Source organism: Arvicanthis niloticus, chromosome 7 (assembly GCF_011762505.2).
Source record: "Arvicanthis niloticus isolate mArvNil1 chromosome 7, mArvNil1.pat.X, whole genome shotgun sequence".
Lineage (NCBI taxonomy): Eukaryota > Metazoa > Chordata > Mammalia > Rodentia > Muridae > Arvicanthis > Arvicanthis niloticus.
The window spans coordinates 2,558,991-2,579,170 of NC_047664.1; the positions used below are offsets into that span (position 1 = coordinate 2,558,991).

At 38.4% G+C, this 20,180-nt stretch overlaps 1 protein-coding gene and 1 pseudogene across 5 annotated transcripts in view; one reads left to right on the forward strand and one right to left on the reverse strand.

Moving 5' to 3' along the window:
* The window catches only part of Ccdc18 (coiled-coil domain containing 18), a 96,412-nt gene that overhangs the window by 72,446 nt on the left and 3,786 nt on the right, over positions 1-20,180 (reverse strand). For 4 of the 5 annotated variants that reach the window (XM_034509275.2, XM_076937774.1, XM_076937775.1 and 1 more), the window contains exons 5-8: positions 18,813-18,971; positions 16,028-16,134; positions 9,301-9,429; positions 3,147-3,243 (exon numbers count right to left, since the gene is read on the reverse strand). In XM_034509275.2, coding sequence (XP_034365166.1) covers positions 3,147-3,243; positions 9,301-9,429; positions 16,028-16,134; positions 18,813-18,971 — 492 coding nt within the window. Of the gene's footprint in view, positions 1-3,146; positions 3,244-9,300; positions 9,430-16,027; positions 16,135-18,812; positions 18,972-20,180 lie in introns of those variants that run through there. The other variant, XM_076937776.1, reaches the window with a different exon arrangement.
* On the forward strand, positions 3,965-4,790 carry LOC117713006 (large ribosomal subunit protein eL6-like; annotated as a pseudogene).

A 20,180-nucleotide genomic window follows, 5' to 3' on the forward strand; every position in this document is an offset into this window, starting at 1 on the left:
CAGATGTGAGCTCTCAGCTGTTTCTGTCACCATGCCTTTGCTCTGCCATCACAGACTCTTAACTATCTAAAGTCATAAGCCCCAAATTAAAAACTTTCTTGTATAAATTGCCTTTGGTGATGGTGCTTTGTCACAGCGCCTGAAAAGAACTAAGACATCATATGTGGTGGTTTGAATATGCTTGGCCCAGGGAGTGGCACTATTAGGATGCTTGGCCTTTGTTGGAGTAAGTGTGGCCTTGTTGGAGGAAGTATGTCATTGTGGGTGTGGGCTTAAAGACCCTCATCCTAGCTCCCTGGAAGCCAGTCTTCTCCTAGAAGCCTTCAGATGAAGATATTGAACTCTTAGTTCCTCCTGCATCATGTTTGCTTGGATGCTGCTATGTTTCCACCATGATGATAATGGACTGAACCTCTGAACCTGTCTTGACCCAATTAAATGTTGTCCTTATAAGAGTTACTTTGGTCATGGTGTTTGTTCACAGCAGTAAAACCCTAACTAAGACACCATATAAAGGTAGAAAGAGAAAAACAATCCTCCTCTGACTGTCTCATGTACACTGTTATACACACACACTAACACACATACACACACATAAATATTGATAATAATAATGTTATAATACTGCTCAGGCTGGAGCAAGACTGGAGGACTGAATGAACCTATTCTATTTCCTATGTTACCCTTCGTTATATCAGTCCAACTATAGGGTTTTACTTAGCAAAATTAAAAACTACTAACACTAAGTAAAAATCTAAAAATTCTAAAAATCTGTTACATTTTCCTTTTTCCTTGAAAACATTCTTCCAAGAGTATTTTCCCTCTAATATCACCTTGCTAAAAGTCCCTTCAAAGATATACATTCCCATGAGAACCTTCATAAAGGTTTTCAAAAATAGTTTTCTGATTATCACATACATAAATTTGCAGTATCTAGTAAGATATTAATACTTTATATGGTTTAGTGGCATTTACAGGCCAGCAAGTTGTGAAAAAGGCAATTACAAAGTGACTCGATGGCCTGATTTTTCTCTTAGGATTCACATAGTACAAAGGAAGAGCCAAGTCTCATAAAGTTGTCCTCTAATCTTCACACTGGCATTATGGACGGTGTACATACGCGCACACACACACACACACACACATACACAGAGAGAGAGAGAGAGAGAGAGAGAGAGAGAGAGAGAGAGAGAGACAAAGAGACAGAGAGAGAAAGACAAAGAGAGAGAGAGACAGACAGAGAGAGAAAGTAGAGAGAGAATGTAAATGGCATTTACAACTTTACTGCAAAGGAATGGCAAACACAGTCTTTCTCCTTTAGAACCTATTGACTGACAACCTGCTGAACGCTTCCTCATACAGCAGTATGACACTGGACATATAGAGTCTAGCCATTCTTTCTTTCTTTTGCCAGTTGTTCTGTATTATGTATTATGTTTGTATTTGTATTACGTATTATGTTTGTACTGTATTATGTTCTTGTCTTTTGTATATTCCCATTTAAAACTTTGGCTTTGACTACTTTCCCTCTCATCTCAAGTTTATATGAGAAGTGTTCACCCTACATCTCCAAAGTCTCTCCTATCTCTCACCCGACATGCTATACAAATCCTTTCAGCAACACCTTCAGTAGACCAAAACATGTAATATAAAATCCTTCAACTTTCCTCTGGAAAACATTTTTTTAAACATTTTCATCTATATGTTTCCATTAAGGGACAAAAATGTCTGTACTTGGTTTAAAAAAAAAAAAAAAAAAAAAAACAGGCTCTTGGGAAGATATGGGTGATACATGCACATAGAAAGCTCAGAAAGAAAAATCATGAACTCCAGACATTATGGGACAAAAGGAAATTCAAACCAGTTTAGACTACACAGTGATAGGACTACAAAACAAGCATATTCTTTACCATTACAACATCCTGAATAACCTTACTGGTGCCAAGTTCCACTCTCTTATCCCTGCTCCCCACAACCTATTTCTTCTTCACTTAGTATACAGAATAGTTGCTACTTTTTCTGACATTTCTTTTCTCCCACTGCAGCTGTCTCATTCTTCACTACTCTTGACAAACCTGAAATATCTTAATAATACAAAATAACCTGTTTCATTATAATGTTACACATTTATATACTTTAGATAACGTTTTTAGTGCTAATTGCCTCAACTTTTCCGTATGCACCTACTGCCCTAACGTTTGATCATCTACCAGTATTTCAGCAGTTGTTCTATTTATCATCCTCCACAGTTGGGCCTTCCATCCTCCTCTCACTCTATACAAATCTGTAATGCCCAAGATTCCCACCATTAAATAATCTCCTGCTTTTGCTTTTCTAATTCCAACTTCTGCTCACCTGATCCTGCTTTCTATATATCTTTTCTATTTCTTGTACTTATTCTTCTGGTAATAAAAGTATTGGTAGGCATTTTTCTTAACTAATATTTTAGAACCTTTTATGCTGTTGGACATAATATTCCAAGTAGCTATAATCCCAGCTACTTCAGAGGTTGAGGCAGAAGCACCTCAAACAACTTCATGAAAGGGTATCTCAAAACATAAACAGGGCTGGAGAGAATCCAGTGGTTAAGAAGAGGTACTGCTATTGTAGAGGACCCAAGTTCAGTTCCCAGCTGCCTGTAACTTGAGTACAAGGGGATCCAAAACTTTCTTCTAGCCTCCACTGGCAACAACACACACATGCATATAGGCCCCCACCTCCCAAATACATATGTAATTTTAAAAACTAAAATCATTAAAAAATAAATAAATAAATAAATAAATAAAAATAAAAATCAATTTGAAATAAAGGTTTGGGGGTTTTGTTTGTTTTGTTTTTTTAAAACACGGTGTGTGTGTGTGTGCGCGCGCGCGCGTGTGTGTGCGCGCGTGCGTAGCCTTGGCTGTCCTAGAACTAGCTTTGTACACCAGGATGGCTTTAAACTTACAGAGATCTGCCTGCCTATGCCTCCTGAGTGCTGGGATTTTAGAGTGCACCACCAGATCCAAATTAAAATTAAAATTTTATTTTACTATGAATAAAATCTTTAAAATTATTATTCCATAAGTAAAAACATTCTATGTATTATCTACTTTTAACTATGGACAGTAAATAAGACAGTGAATTTGAACAAACACTTCTCTCACCTTTTCCAGTTTTTCAGCCACTTTTTCTTTATATAGCTGGAAAGCTTTACTCAGCTCTTCTGCATTATACAGTGCTTCGTTCCTTTGTCGTTCAGCTCTACCATTTAAAAAGAAATAATAAAAGGAATTCTCTGCATTGAGAAATTAACCTTTAAGCAACTTTATGTACATGTGGGTATGCACACGGGCATGTGTATGGACATATGTGAATACATGCTTTCATGTATGTGTACATGGCCACCTATCCATGTGTTTGGACATGCACTTGAAGGCTAAAGATCAATGTCAAGTCACATCACTTTTTGGAACAGGGTCTCTCACTGAACCGGAGGCTCATTATTTGGGCTAGACTGGCTAGCCAATGAGTTCCAAGATTCTACCTGTCTCCATCTCCCAGTACTGAGATTACAGATATGTGTATGCAATAGTGTCTAGTGAGTACCAACTGAATCATCTTTCCTAGCACAGAAGTAGAATTTTTTTTTAAACCAAAACAGAGTATCAGGCTTTACTGTGAAATGATGGGTTGGTTTTACTAAAATAACTTTCTTACTCTGGCAACATAAATAAAATATGACATAAATACTTATCAACTTTGAAACATACATAAATTCCTATGCATAGGCAATTCTATCCCCTAATCTGGAAAACAGAGTGCAGAAGCATCTTTACACTGAACAATAAATTTTTAAAGATTATGTCTTATAAAATCAATCTACAGTATAAAATGATAGATATTCAATTCTATGATGCATGCAAAGGTTAATTTTTAAAAGTTACTTAAAAAACAAAATACAAGTTCTTTCTCATCTTGCAAGATGGCAGGCGAAAAAGCTGAGAAGCCCAATACAAAGGAGAAGAAACCTTCAGCCAAGAAGGCTGGTAGCAATTATATTGCCATTGATAGCCCAGCCATTGGTGCAGCCAAAAAAGAGGAACTCTAAAAGTTAAAAAGCCCAGGAAAGGGAAACCCACTGCAGCTGAAACCCTGTCCTGGTTAGAGGAATTGGAAGGCACTCCCAATCTGGTATTCTAGGCCTTGTACAAAAGGAAATACTCAGCTTCCAAGTCCAAGCTTGAAAAGAAGATAAAAAAGGTCCTTGCTACTGTCACAAAAGAAGTTGGTGGTGATAAGAATGGTGGTACCTAGGTGGTGAAGCTTTGAAAAATGTGTAGGTATTATCCTACCAAAGGTGTGCCTCGGAAGTGCTGAGCCATGGCAAAAAAGCCCTTCATCACTCCTGAAACTGTACTTCGTCCTCACTGGGGCCACAGAGGCAAGAGAGTGGTTTTCCTAAAGCAGCTGGGCAGCGGCTTGCTACTTGTGACGGGATCTCTTCCCCTCAACCAAGTTCCTCTGTACAGAATGCACAAAAGTTTGTCGTTGCCACCTCTAGAAAAGATAGTATCAACAAGGTTAAAATCCCAAACACCTGGCTGATGCTTACTTCAAAAGAACCAGCTGTGCAAGCCCAGGCACCAGGAAGGCAAGATCTTCAAAATGGAGAAATATGAGGTTACAGTGCAGCACAAGGCTGATCAGAACTATGACCTTGCAGATTCTGCCAAAGACCAAAGCTGATCCTCAGCTCCAGGGCTACTTGCAACCTCCGTTCTCCCTGACAAACTAGTGCTCCAAACTGCTAACAACCTAACCAAACAGCTTCATTTGTTTAAAAGAAACAAACAAAAAACCCCAGTAACTTTCATGAGACAAAGGCATGTCTTAGTCTAAAGCCAGCCTGGTCCACATGGCAATACTAAGTTCTAAGTCATCCAGAGCTCCACAGTGAGACCCTGTCTCAGGGGGAAAAACTATAAATTTTACTAATACAAAACTAAACAATAAGAATCCACTCACTACCACTGTTCCTTACCTCCTGAGTAAGCCTGACTTTCTTCATACTTCTCATACTTAGCTGAGAACACTAAGCTTCATTAATCAATATCATCCCCATACAAGAACATTTCTAATTTTTTTAATATTTAAAATCACACTATCACATCAGGGATACTTGTGAGCCTTCTATTACTCAAAGTCAATTATACCATTTATAGTCTTAAACCTTTCCCTTCGGGAACTTTACTTTCTATTTTTCAGCTTCTTTAACTATAAACAAATGCCAAGTGAAAGTATAATACCTAAATCTATATGGTTCTTTTGTTTTGGTTTGGTTTTGTGAGGCAGTGTCCCTCTATATAGTCCTGAAACTTCCTATGTAGGTAGATCAGGCTGGCCTAGAATACACAGAGATCCCCCTGCCTCTACATCCCCAGTGCTGGAGTTAAAGATGTCAGCTACTATGCCTGGCCCTGGATAAACATTTTTAGTTGTGATGTTCGACTCTTCAAGCCGTTATTTTTTTTTAAGGCTTTTTCTTCTTGTTTTAATATTTATTTAATTTTACTTTTAAGTTCATGTATGTGTCATCATCTGTATGTGCCCCCACTTATTTCCCTAATGGACAGAAGGAAAGAAGGAAGGAAGGAAGGAAGGAAGGAAGGAAGGAAGGAAGGAAGGAAGGAAGGAAGGAAGAGAAGGAAAGAGTGGAGGAGGAGGGGAAGGTAGGGAAGGGAAAGTAGATGAAAGGAAAGAGTTAGTTAGCTGCCACCTCTTATATAAGTACTTCAGAGGAAACGTAGCTCTCCTTTTATATATTTTAGCTGTTATATTCTTAATCTGGTTTTCCCATATTATTATCTCTTTAAATACCCAAGTACAAAGATTATCTGAGTTAGTGTGAATTTTAGGATATTAAACCACATATTTTATATAATTAAAATTTATAAGTACTTTACTATATAACAAGATCTTACATGTTTCTTTTTCTCATGCATGCCAAGGCAGTATCAACTTAATAGATAAAAAGCTCAAGTTTTAAAAATTAAATGGTTTTCCAAGGTAATAAAGACAATGAGAGATAAAATCTAACTGACTCCCACACCTAAACATTTTTCCACTATAAAATATTGCCTAACAAATAACAAATGTTTCTGTAAAAATGTTCTTACAAACAGACTTCCATGAAAAACGACTTCCATGTTCACAGTAGCATGTAGGAGTATAAGTGCATATGAAAGCAAAGACTTAACCTACTGAAGACAATGCCACCTATTTATTTATTTGTTTGTGGCACTGAGTACTGAACCTAGTTGTACATGCTAATGGTGTTCTGAGGTATATCACCAGCACTCTTTGAACTACTTCATTTTCAAAGATGAGCTTTAAGTGTTAAGAACACACTGGCTGCTCTTCCAGGTCCTGAGTTCCCAGTACTCACATGGTGTGGGAAGCCATGGCAAGGCCTTACTCTTGGCAAACACTCATCCTTGGCTCTCCTATCTACTATTCTTCTTTCTGCTTACCTTCCATGATTCACTTGTCAGGTCTCAGAACTTCAAGCAAGGCCTCATAGCAACCCACCTTAGTAACCCTTCCTCCTGACCTCTAGATTTAGCCAACATTCTGCTAGATAGATGTTTGTAGAACCCCTGGTAATGGCAAGGCTTTGTGAGAATGACAGATATAACTTAGTTAGACCCCACAGCTGCAGCTAGCTTCCTCCACCTGCAAAGCCTTCTTTCCTTTCCTACCCCTCCCCATATCCTGTTTTCAGAGTGTATAACCTGTGTGAACAATAAAAGTTTTGCCAGCCTTTGATCAGACTTCTTGACTTGCGGTGCCTCCTTATTTTCTCACACATCTCAGTCCTCTGCACAGGGTCTAAGGGTCCCACTTGATTATCCAGCTGGACTGGACAACATGGTGACTCATGACCACCTATAAATTGACCCAATGCCTTCTTCTGGCGTGCAGGTGCATACATGCAGCAGAGCACTCATATACATAGTAAGTAAGTAAGTAAATAAATAAATAATAAATAAAATTGTAAAAGCCTCTTTCCATGTGGATTATGGTTTTCTCCTATAGGAAAGCTGCAGTAGGCTAAGACGCAGCTCCGTCAGTACAGTGCTTGCTTAATATGCATGATTGTTAACTCTAAGCCCAACACAAAACACAAAATCAAACAAAAACTCCTGAATCATATTTTTTACAAAATCTCATTAATTTAAACTTTTAAATATTTATTAAAGTAAAAATTTACCAGTATTTAAAGTTAACCATTGCAGCAAGGCCTAGTGCCTTTGACCTGTAATCCCAGGACTTAGAAAGAGGGGACAGGAGCATCATATAGAAGTTCAAAGTCTGCCTGGGCTACCTAAGAAAACTCTTGTGTTAGACACATCAATAAATCACTCCTGTTCCTGGTTAGAACTACAAAACTTCATCTCATAAGACAATATACATAAAACAGATTTTTTTGTTATATATATATTTCTAAAGTAAACAGATCACTTTTTCATGAGTTGACTTTCTTTTTCTATAGTATTTATAAATCAATTTTTAAAAAGTGTATGTAACACTTTAGATGAAATAGTAAAAAATTTCTCAGTGTAAGTATAGAAAACTAATTTGTTTTAAGTAAGAACTTAATTTCAGAAATAAATATCATTATATCAATAATCATTTCTAATATCACAAAAAAAAATCCTACTCTAGAATACTAGTAACAAAATCAACACATTAAAATTTTAAGGAGGGCCAAAAGATGACTTGATAGGTAAAGGCACATACCTACCAGGGGTTCAGAGTTCAACCTCTAGGACTCACAAGGTAAACAGAGAAAAATGACTCCTCTAAGTTGTCCTAAATGTGGACACAAACACACGCACACACACACAAATGTAATAAAATTTTTACTTTGAAAATCTTAGAGGGCAGGATCAGGTATGGGAAGAGACAGGAGAGAAGCACAGAGGGTCTGGAAATTGAACAGGAATATGTAGCAGTGGGGAATGGGGATCTGGGGGTAGCCACTAGAAAGTCCCAGATACCAGGGAAGCAAGAGGCTCCCAGGACCCAGCGGGGATGACATTAGCTGAAATACCCAATAAAAGGGAGACAGAACCTGTAGAGACCATATCCAGTAGATAGGCACAGCAACCAGTTGAGGGATGGGATCACCCCCCTATCCCCATCTCAAAAATTTTAACCCAGGATTGTTCCTGTCTAAAGGAAATGCAGGGACAAAGAGTAGAGCAGAGACTGAAGGAAAGGGCATCCAGAGACTGCCCACCTAGGGATCCATCCTATCTGCAGACAACAAACCCAGACACTATTGCTGATGCCAAGAAGTGCTTGCTGACAGGGGCCTGGTATAGCTGTCCCCTGAGAGGCTCTGCCAGCATCTGACCAATACAGATGCAGATACTCACAGCCAACTATCAGACTGAGCACAGGGACCCCAAGGGAAGAGTTAGGAGAAGGACTGAAGGAGCTGAAAGGGATTGCAACCCCATAAGAACAACAACAAAATCAACTAACTGGAGCCCTAGAGGTTAGCCAGGGACTAAACCACCAACCAAAGAGGGAGCAGCCCATAGCTCCAGCTGCATATGTAGCAGAGGATTGCCTTATCTGGCATCAACAAAAGGGGAAGCTCATAGTCCTGCGGAGGCTCGACACCCCAGGTGTTGTGAGAGGATTCTAGAGCAGTGAGGTGGGAATGGGTGGGTGAGTGGGGGAGCAAAGAGGAGAAGAGATGGAATGCGGGGTTTGAGGAGGGGAAGGGGGACATTTGCAATGCAAATAAATAAAATAACCAATAAAAAAAATCAATAAAAATTTTAAAAATGAACACAAAAAAAGGATATTAAGTTATTCTACTGCCAAATGTCTAAAATATTGACACTTCACACTTTTCTTTAGAGCTAGGCAAAATGACTAAGCAAACACACTGCCATGTCTATATCAGCACTCAAGAAACTGAGTCATGCACCTGCAGGTGGATCTCTGAGTTCAAGGTCAGCACAGTCTATAGAGGAAGTTTCAGGACAGCCAGGGCTACATGAAAAAACCCTGTCTTGGGAAACCAAAAAATAAAAAGAGAGAGAGAGAGGGTAGGGGGACTACAGCAAACTGGAGGCAAGCCTGGGCTGCCCTGTGAGTACCAGGCCAGCCAAGGTCACATGGCAACAGCCTATCAAAAAAAAATTATTGCTTTAAAAGAGATACTAGGGCTCCGTGGTTCAGCAGCTGCAGAGCATATACAGGGTCAGTTCTACAAGTAGTAAATCCCACAATCCCACGTACCTCTTTCCTTGCTTACTCTGTTCAAGTAAGTCCACCTTCAATTTTATACATTCTTCTTTGGCCTCTTGTAAACTGTGTTCCTTCTCAATCACCATTTTCTGACTCTGCTCTAATTTATCTTCTGCTTCTCTATAAATAGAGAATAAACTTTTAAGAACTGGTAAAATGATCGCTAGAGAAAGAGAAGAGTGATGTGACATAATTACTTTAAGAATAATTCAGTCCGTGAGTTAAAAGACAAACACATGATGAGAGAGAAAAGCATACTCATAAGTCACCAATAGAAGAGTGCATGGCATAAACCACCTTTGTCAAGTGAGAAGCCCATCTACAGGAAAAGCTCACATCATAGTTCACATCAACAACTGAGCACAGTGGCACAGCTACATTCACAGCATTGTGGATATTTGTGGAGCAGGGGCAGTAAGATCAGGAATTCACTCAGCTACCGTTTCTAAGAACAAACATATTTCATACAAACTAGAAACACTACTATATACCTCAGATGCAAAGCAAATGTAATTTTTATCACTTCTACAACCAAAGGTATCTTTGTTCTACCCATAAAAATACAATAATGGAAAAGTAGCAAGAAATACAAAATGAGAAGGAAATTTTTTGTTATTTGTTGAGAATTATCATTTAGTTACCTAGAATATTGAGGATAATTAAAATAAAAAATTATTAGAATAGCAGGGGCTGGCAGATGGTTGAGTGGTTAAGAGCACTTGCTGCTTTTCCAGAGAATTAAGGTTCAGTTCCCAGCACCCATATGGCAGCTCACAACATTCTTAACTCCAGGTCCAAGGAATCTGACAGCCTCTTCCAGCCACCATGAGCAGCAGCATGCACATGGTGCACAGATACACATGCAGACGAAATGCCTGTGCACAGAAGACAGAGTAAATATGGCTACAAGAAATGGTCCAGCAACACCTTTAACACCCATGAGGCCAGTCTCTGTAAATCAGACACAAACCTAGTTTACACAGTCAAACAATCATAACTAATACAAATAAACAAAGAAGAGTCAGCAAGATTGCTAAGAGGTAAAGGTGCTTGATACCAACACTAATGACTTGAGTTCAATCCCTGGAACCCACATGAGTAAAGTTACTCCAGCAGGGTGTCCTAACCTTCACATGTATACCATGGCATGTTCATGTCACCACCCACCCCCAATGAGGAAATAAATGTATTAAAAACATGTCTAAAAAAGAAATATCCAATTACAAATAACTATTACGCGTGATATAAATATCAAGCCAGATACAAAGATGTATGCCTTTAGTCCAACCACTTGGGACACTGAGGCATGGTGATGACTCAAGGCTAGCCTGAACAACATAGCAAGGCCTCATCTCTTAAACTCAGAGGTTAGGTTAACTAGTAAGGGCACACAGGAAAGATCTTTCAAGAAAGGGGAGATAAAGCATTAGAAAAGAGAAAGGTGGAAAAACGAGAAAGAAAGAATTAAATGATGTGGGAGATGGGAAGACAAGGTAGAGAATATAGGGAAGGAAAACTAATACCAGAAGCCTTTTGATAAAGCCAGTGAAAACCTCCTGTATCCATATATAGTTTTATATATACATAGCTTATTTAGTTATATAGCTTATATAGTTATATATATAGTGATATCCATATAGCTATACAACAGTTTAAATGGAGTTATTCCATAATGGGCAGGGGCAGTTATTTCATGGGGGTGGCAGTTTCCTAAAAAGATACCACACAATAAAAAAAAAAAAAAAAAAATCAGCCCACCATGCCAGCAACACATTACCTCTTTTTGAGTCCTGACCAATGGACCCAGGGCACCCCAAACTCAGAGGCTATTGCCATTGTTCAGTTACCCTCCAGAATTTGATGCTGAAGACACTACATTCTTGAGAAATAGAACATGAAGAGATCCAGATAGTACTCAACTGGAAGCTTATCCCTGACTAGCTTTCATAGTGCAAAAAGGTTCTATGCATGCTCCTGGAGAAGAAAAGTTATCATCAATCTCGTGAAGCTGAACCCTTTCAGCTACAATAATGTCCTGTCTCACTAGATATACCCACTGATGCAATAATGGCACAAGTGTTAGGGGAGTAAACAACCACTTTCTCCTTGAATATAAGACCTGTTCCATGAAATATAATTTATATCTGGCTCTGTCACCAAAGCTAAGAACCTATGGGAGAATCTACTACTATTGTTCTGGTAAATGGACAATAATTGCTAAATTGAAAACAATTGCTCTCTCCTCCAGCCGAGCAAGATGCCCAAAAAAAAGAAGGCCAAGAGGAAGACGGTGGCCCCGCCCCCGCCGTTGTCAAGAAACAGGAGGCCAAAAAGGTGGTCAATCCATTGTTCGAGAAGACCCAAGAACTTCAGCATTGAGCAGGACATCCAGCCCAAAAGAGATCTAACACGCTTCCTTAAGTGGCCCCGATACATCAGGCTGCAGCGGCAAAGAGCCATCCTCTATAAGCGGCTCAAAGTACCTCCTGCTATTAACCAGTTCACCCAGGCCCTGGACAGGCAAACAGCTACTCAGCTGCTTAAGCTTGCCCACAAGTACAGGCCAGAGACAAAGCAAGAGAAGAAGCAAAGGCTACTGGCCCATGGTGAGAAGAAGGCTGCTGGCAAAGGGGACATCCCAACTAAGAGACCACCTGTCCTCCGAGCAGGAGTCAATACAGTCACCACCTTGGTGGAGAACAAGAAGGCTCAGCTGGTGGTGACTGACCATGATGTAGACCCCATTGAGCTGGTGGTTTTCCTGCCTGCCCTGTGTCTAAAGATGGGGTTGCCTTACTGCATCATCAAGGGAAAGGCCAGGCTGGGGCGCCTGGTCCACAGGAAGACATGCACCACTGTTGCCTTCACGCAGGTTAACTCGGAAGACAAGGGTGCTCTGGCTAAGCTGGTGGAAGCCATTAGGACCAATTATAATGGCAGATATGACGAGATCCGCCGCCACTGGGGAGGCAACGTCTTGGGTCCTAAGTCTGTGGCTCGCATTGCCAAGCTGGAGAAGGCAAAGGCTAAAGAACTCGCCACTAAACTGGGTTAAAAATGTACACTTGAGTTTTCTGTACATAAACATAATTACAAAATTAAAAAAAACAATTCCTAATGACTTGTTATATGTGTTTGGCTTCAGATCTGGGACAAGGAACTAAGGTATGTATCTTATGTATGTGAGTATACTTGTAGCTCTCTTCAACACACCAGAAGAGGGCACTGGATCCCATTACAGATGATTGTGAGCCACCAGGTAGTTGCTAGGAATTGAACTCAGGACATCTACAAAAGCAAGCAGTGCTCTTAGGAAGCCACCATGGAGAAAGCCAGGTAAGGGGAGTAAGAGAGAAAGAGAAGGGGGTGCTCTCACAGAGAGACAGAGAAGAAGAGGGAGATCAAAATGTATGAATTATATAGAGATGAGCCTCTGGTGGAAGGGCAGCCCAGCTCCTGGGCTAGAAAGTTCAGGGTTGGGGGCAGGGTGTGCCAGGTAGGAACTGAGGGATGCTGGGAGAACCTGGAGGCCAGGTCTGCTTTGATATGTAAGATATGTACCTCAGTCCCTTGTCCTGGGTCTGAAGCCAAATGTATGTTGAGGGCCATGCAAGAAAAACAGTAAAACAGCTTTAGAACTCATGAAATGCAGCCCACCAGTTAGCGCAATCACAAGGGTGTGCCTCAGGGAGGCGAAGCCCTGAAAACAACATGACCTGAGACTTCACGCTGCTATGGAGCATCTTTCTACTTGCTGCCTATAGAGCATAATCCATGAGTTGTATGAAAATTCTAAGGGGGCTTCCAGCCCCTCACTGGGCAGTGTCACTGGCACTTACAATAATAGTGATTTATCTTTTTCAAGCATTGCTGCTGAAGCAGATTAATGATTCATCTAACCATCAGAAAGAACGTAGGAGATGGAGATTGTTAGCAATAATCCTTAGAAAAAGTTTGGAGTAGAAGACTGTTAGTAAGGTTAAGATGCTTTTGTCAATGATTCTGATGTAGGGAATGATAGGGAACAATCTGAAGTTCAGAAAGGCACAGTCTCAATAGTTGAGCAAGGGATTTTTTTTAAGGTCAGAGAACAAGAACAATGGCAGCCTGAATAGCACTGGCTGACTCTGGCTGAAGCTGGGCTGGTGAACAAGGTGATGATTAATTTCTTGTACCCATTTTTTGCCCTCAGCTTCATGATGATTTAATAAAGAATTATTAATGAGTAGATGTGCACTCTGCAGATTTAAAGTACAAATAACTGATTGTTTTTATATAAAAGTTTAGATTTGTGATAAAGATTTTTATAAGATTACTTTTTAAGATAAATAATTGATCCTTTCTTTGTAATGACTATTTGCAGCCTACTAGTAAGAGAAACTGGCTGAGAACATTACCTTGCTTGGTTACAATTTTTTAATCTGTAACAACTTGCTTAGTTATAAATGTATAACTAGGGAGCTGGAGAGATGGCTCAGCGGTTAAGAGCACTGACTGCTCTTCCAGAGGTCCTGAGTTCAAATCCCAGCAACCACATGGCAGCTCACAACTGTCTGTAACTCCAAGATTCGACACCCTCACACTCAGACATACATGCAGGCAAAACACCAACGCATGTGAAGTAAAAATAAATGAATAAATTATTTAAAAAAATAAATAAATGTATAACTAATGTGGGTTCTTAGGAATAATTTGTTTGGTTTTACCTGTACTATGTAATGTTTATTCATGTGAAGGTATTGGGGAAAGTTCTTCTATGTATACTCATTGTAATTGATTATCTTATTGAAAAATAGAATACAATCACATTGTGATCTTTGTACTGCTTGAAAGATTTTGCTGGGATATAAAAATGTGAGAGAAAAACTAAATTTGTTGTGCTTACTTGTTGGAGCTTTGTTCCATCTACCCAATGTGTGAGTGTGTGAGTGTGTGAGTGTGTGAGTGTGTGCATGTGTGTGGATGTTTAACGTGAAGTTGGAGATATTTGAAGGTTGCTTCGCCCAAGCTAGTGTGTGTGTGCGTGCATATAATTCTTCTCATTGACCACAGGGAGTACTTTGCCAGCCCCAGAGAATGAAGCATTGTTCCCTCACAGAAAAGTGTGCTGAATAATTAATCCCAACTGCATGCCTTGCCGCAGCTTACCCTGGCCTGTCAAAGCCTTGGGCAGTTGTCTTTATCAATGCCTCACTCAACCTTCACCAGAGAGAGCTTCTTACAGTAGATGGCAATTAACAGCACAAAGACCCACAACTAACTGGTCAATGTGGAAAGAATAAGAGACTGTGAATATTCAGCCTTAAGTTGGAAAGGATGCATAGGCTCAGAGATCTGCATGGAAGAGAGAACAGAAGGATTTTAAGAGCCAGACAGTAGTGTGTGACTTTGGCAAAACAGTGTTTTCCAGAAATTCCAGAATGGAAGAAGAAAGTAGGTACTAAGCCCTACCCTAACGGAGGAGCTACTGGCATTTGATACCTTTTTATACTCCAGGACAGGCCCCAGGCATAATAGTTGGTCAACACAAGAAAGATTCAAACTGTGGGAGGGGGAGAATGAGCAAGTGAGTGAGCTTCTGCACGCATACGAAGTTGGATGCATGAGAAGGTGAGGGTGAATCAGAGGAGAGTTGGAAGAGGGGAATGAATATGATCAGATTAAAACGCATTATATGAAATTCTGAAAGATTAATAAAAAAACACTGAGCAGAAAAAATTCACAGAACACAGAATACATTTAAGCTAATGTATGTATTACAAAGAAAGCTCTAAAACTGATAAACTTAAAAGACATTTTTAACATACATCAGATCCACCTGTAGTACTTATTAAACTAGCTAGGTGTGGTGGTGATAAAAGCCTTTAATTCCAGAACTCTGGAGGAAAAGGTAGGTGAATCTCTAAGTTCAAAGGCAGCCTGGTTTACAGAGAGAGTTCTAGGACTGCCAAAACTACAAAGAAAAACTTTGTATCAAAAAACAAAATATAAATATATATTTATATTTATTTTTATATGTATTATAATATATATTAATATATATGAGATAGGACTCAATAATCCACATTTCTTCTAAGTTACCAGATAATGCTATTACTTCAAGTCCCAGAACAGTAATGAGAATCACTCAAGCCAGGCAGTGGTGACGCACGCCTTTAATCCCAGAACTTGGGAGGCAGAGGCAGGTGGATTTCTGAGTTCGAGGCCAGCCTGGTCTACAGAGTGAGTTCCAGGACAGCCAGAACTACACAGAGAAACCCTGTCTCAAAAAACCAAAAAAAAAAAAAAAAAATTAAAAAAAAATTAAAAAATAAAAAAATAAAAAAAAGGAGAATCACTCAAATGTAACATGATGTTCAGTACACATTATATTTAAAATAGAAGATAAAAATGATAAAATACCCTTTTTCTTGTACTTAAACTCCATTGAAGCAATGAGTGTGTATTGTATTATAGGGCAAGAAATAAACCAATTCATATTAAATAAAAGTATGCAAATAAGCATCTCATCTGAAAATAATCCATCTTTAGTCCTAGTACACTGCATGTAAGCTACAGCTATGAGGTGCTATAGCTGAATGAAAAAACTTAATGACTTAATGATGTGAAAAGGCTTTATTAGGTCACCAAAAACTTATTAGAATAGAAATAAGAGATAATTCTTAAGATATAGCAAACAAGTACAAAATAAAAGTCTCAGGCTGTGCAGGGTAATTACCTCAAAACTTTATCTTGAGCAGAAACTTCTGCTTCCAAATTGATAATCTGTTCTTCTAAGATTGGAATGTTGGCTGCCTGCTCTTGTGCAGACTCAAGCATAGCAATCTAAAACATAAAGACAACTTTTATGGCACTATGTTTCAGTAAATCAATCTATTTGAATATTAGTCTCTCCTTATCAGATGAGAAGGTTCATTAGGAGCCCTCAGTCTCTGGCTAAATTATTTATTCCTTTGATCAGCTCTTATTTGTACATGCCATCATCATAAGACAGGCTCAGCATACAACCTACAACTATCCCCAAAAATCTTAGTATACTTGGGGAAAACTACATACAATAATTCCTGACATCACCTAGGAAGATTAATTTCATGGTAAGTTAGACTATAATGTGTGCGTGTTAGATTATATATATGTTATATGACCAAAATAAAAAATTAGGTAAAAAAATATGTATTAAATTTTTATGACTTAAAAACTAATTCCAGAAATCATGCTTAGTAAAGAAAATCTAGATAATTCAGAAAAGCATAATAACCCTACAGCCATGAAGATAGAGTAAAACTATTTATTGAAGCAGGGAAGGAAGCCACAATATAAATGATAAAGAATTATTCTTGAATTAGCCAATAATCAAAAAAAGAATGAGAACTGCTTATACTTAAAAAGTAAGTTTAGAACATAAAGTAGGAAACTGGGAAGACATCAAGAAGAGAAAAAAATTCAAAGTCTCTACAAATGTCATCACCAATCTATTTCCCACTTCTAGAATATCAACAGCAAGGTAAAAATAAAAGTTTATCATATGAAGATATTGAGAAAAGCCTCAGAGATGAGGTAGAGTTACAAAGAAAGGGATCAATCAATACAAAGCCACACCCCCAAGATTCTACTTTCATATCATTTAAGGCTATCCCACAAGCAAAAATCCAAAGATTTTTGCTGTGGGTTTTTGTCTGTCTGTTTGTTTCTCTCTGTTTTTGTTTTGTTTTGCTTTGCTTGAGACAAGGTCTCTCTACATAGCCCTGGCTATCCTAGAACTCTGTAGACCAGGCGGGCTCAAACTCACAGAGATCTTCCTGCCTGTCTCCCAAGATGGGATTAAAGGCCCTAGGATGTGGCCACGTCTATAAATCATCAGTCACAGATGAAGCCTACTGAACAGACTTCATGGACACATAGAGAACTTCTAAATTACTTTTAAATATCTTTCTCTTAAATATGAATAATCAAGGTATTATCATCTTTCTAAAAGCTAACAAGTACAGCAAATACAAAACCTGAGGGCTGGAGACATGGCTCAGTGGTTAGAGCACTGACTGTTCTTCCAGAGGTTCTGAGTTCCATTTCCACCAACCACATGGTGGCTCACAACCATTTTTAATGGAATCTAATGCCCTCTTGTGGTGTGTCTGAAGACAGCGACAGTACACTTACATAAAACAAATAAATCTTTAAAAAAAAAGTATCCTGAAAAAAAAAATCAAATAAACTGGGCATGGTGGTGTACACCTTCGACCCCAGCACTAGGGAGGCAAAGGCAGGTGGATCTCTGTGAGTTTAAGGTCAAAGAGCGTCCATGCTAAGCAGAGTGGTTCCCAACAGCATCAAACTTTGGTGGGTTAACTTGAGGTTTGTTGTTTCCTTGCTTTATCAGATTTTAAAGCAGCAATGGAGAACATACAACAATGCTCTAAAATATTTGAGACAAGATTTATCCTAGAATTTAATCATGAGTTAGGAGCAATTCATGTTTTCAGATAAGCCACGAGAAACTACAAGAGAAACTACAATTACAAAATGTGCAAAAGAATGGGGTTTAGGGCCAGGCAGTGGTAGCGCACTTGGGAGGCAGAGGCATGTGGATTTCTGAGTTCAAGGCCAGCCTGGTCTACAGAGTGAGTTCCAAGACAGCCAGGGCTATGCAGAGAAACCCTGTCTCGGAAAACCAAAAGAAAAACAAGGCTTTGTTGCCATCTATTTTATGGATACAGCAGTTTACATTACCAAACCACTGTAAATACATTTCTTGAGCTTTTTCCATTTTGGGGTATTATGTTAAAAGGGGAAGTGCTAGCTGTAAATGCCACAACTAGCTAGTTATTACTATTTTATGATGCCAATAGTATAGTAAAATATATTGTGTATATATATATATATATATATATATACATATATATATATATGATTAAGTTATGATATCACATAATGAAATATACCACTAATGAAAGAAAGAAAGAAAGAAAGAAAGAAAAAAAAGAAAGAAAGAAAGAAAGAAAGAAAGAAAGAAAGAGAAAAGTCATATAAAAGAATCAAAATTGACTAAGAGTACATATGAAGTAAAAAACATTACAAACTAGTGGCTGGAGAAATGGCTTGGCAGTTAAGAGCTCTGGCTACTTTTCCAAAGCACCCAAGTTCAATCCCTAACCTGGAAGGCAGAAGAGATCATCAGACCCCTGAGCTGGGATACAGATGTTTGTGAGCCATTATGCAGGTGCTAGAAAAAAGAGCAAGTGCTCTCTAACCTCTAAGCCATCTTTCCAGTCCCTTCTTTTTCCACTTTTTAAGTTTCCAACAAAAAATTTTAAAAAGCTGATCTATCTAAATGCAAAAATTAATTAAAAGTTTCCTAAATTACCTTCAGATATATAATGATTCTATTGCTTGTCAATATTCAACTAGAGTATAATAATTTCTACTCACTAGACAGGCAATATAAATATTTTCAAATTATAAATCATAAAATATTACAAATATTCTCAACACATCAAGAGACATACTTTTGCTTTTGATTGTGTCAATTCAAAGTGGACAGACTCTATTTTAGTCATTAAGGAATGATTCTGTGTGACCAGACAGGCATTCTGTTGTCTAAGTTTATGAAGTCTCTCTCGAAGACTTTTAACCTCTTGATCCACAGAAGCAGATGGAAAAGACACCTGAAAATAAAGAAAAAACACTGTACATTATATATATTTGATGTGTATATATAATTAATAGAAAAAAGCAGTGATTGCCATTAAAATTATTGAACAACTCAGGACAATCAGCATTAGGGAGTATTCTGTGAGGCATTCTTTCCCACTCATAGAGTACAAGTTAAGTACATACTGGAAAGAGTGGTCCACTTTATTAAGCTAGGGTATTTCTCGGTAAGTCAACTCACAATATCACTGCTGAATATAAATATGATAGATGCCTTTGTATTCCTCCTAAAGATATTCACAATTATACTGTATGTAAAAGTGTATGGAAGGAATCCATAAGCCAAGCAACAATGAGACAAACATCCTTTAACTTATGCATATATTTGTATGATGCTGTTAATTTTATAACATAATATATAAAATATCTTAATTTTGTGAGTTATTTTCAATTTTTTGAGAAATGTATATGTATAAACTATAAAGTCAAGCTAATAAAATAAAAGCATACAAAAACATATCCTTGGCCAGGAATGGTGGCCAAGGTGGACATCCTTAATCCCAACACTGCTGAGGCAGAGGCAGAAGGATCTCTTTGAGTTCCAAAGCCAGCCTAGTCTACAAAACAAGTTCCATCCAGGAACTTTCTCTGTTACACAGAGAAACCCAGTCTTTAAAAGGAAAAAAATATATATCCTGCCATCTTTAGTAGCTGTTTTATACATTAACCTTAGCTATTTGTTCAGACAGTCTCTAATCCAGACTGACCTCACACTCCCTCTACCCTACATAAGCAAGGATACCTAAGGATACCTGTGGACTTATGATCCTCTTACTTCTACCTCTTCAGTGCTGGGGTTATTGGACAAAGTCACTATGCCCAATTTATGAAGTACTCAAAGTCAAACCCAAGCACCATGCTAAGCAAGAACTCTACCAACTGAGCTAAACCTTCAGCCTTTTTGTTGGTTTGTTTGTTTGATAAAAAGTTTCAGGCCAGGCTACCCTGGAATTCTCCTACCTCAGTCTCCTAAGTGTTAAGATTATAGGCATAAGCTACCACCATGCCGGAATATTTACTATAACTTTATAATTTGGTTTTCTAGTGATTCCAAACACAAATAAATAATTACTCACTTGCATTTCTTCTTTATAAAAATAAACTAACATATTTTACTTTTTTAATTTATATAATATACATTAGCAATTTTACATAATGAATAT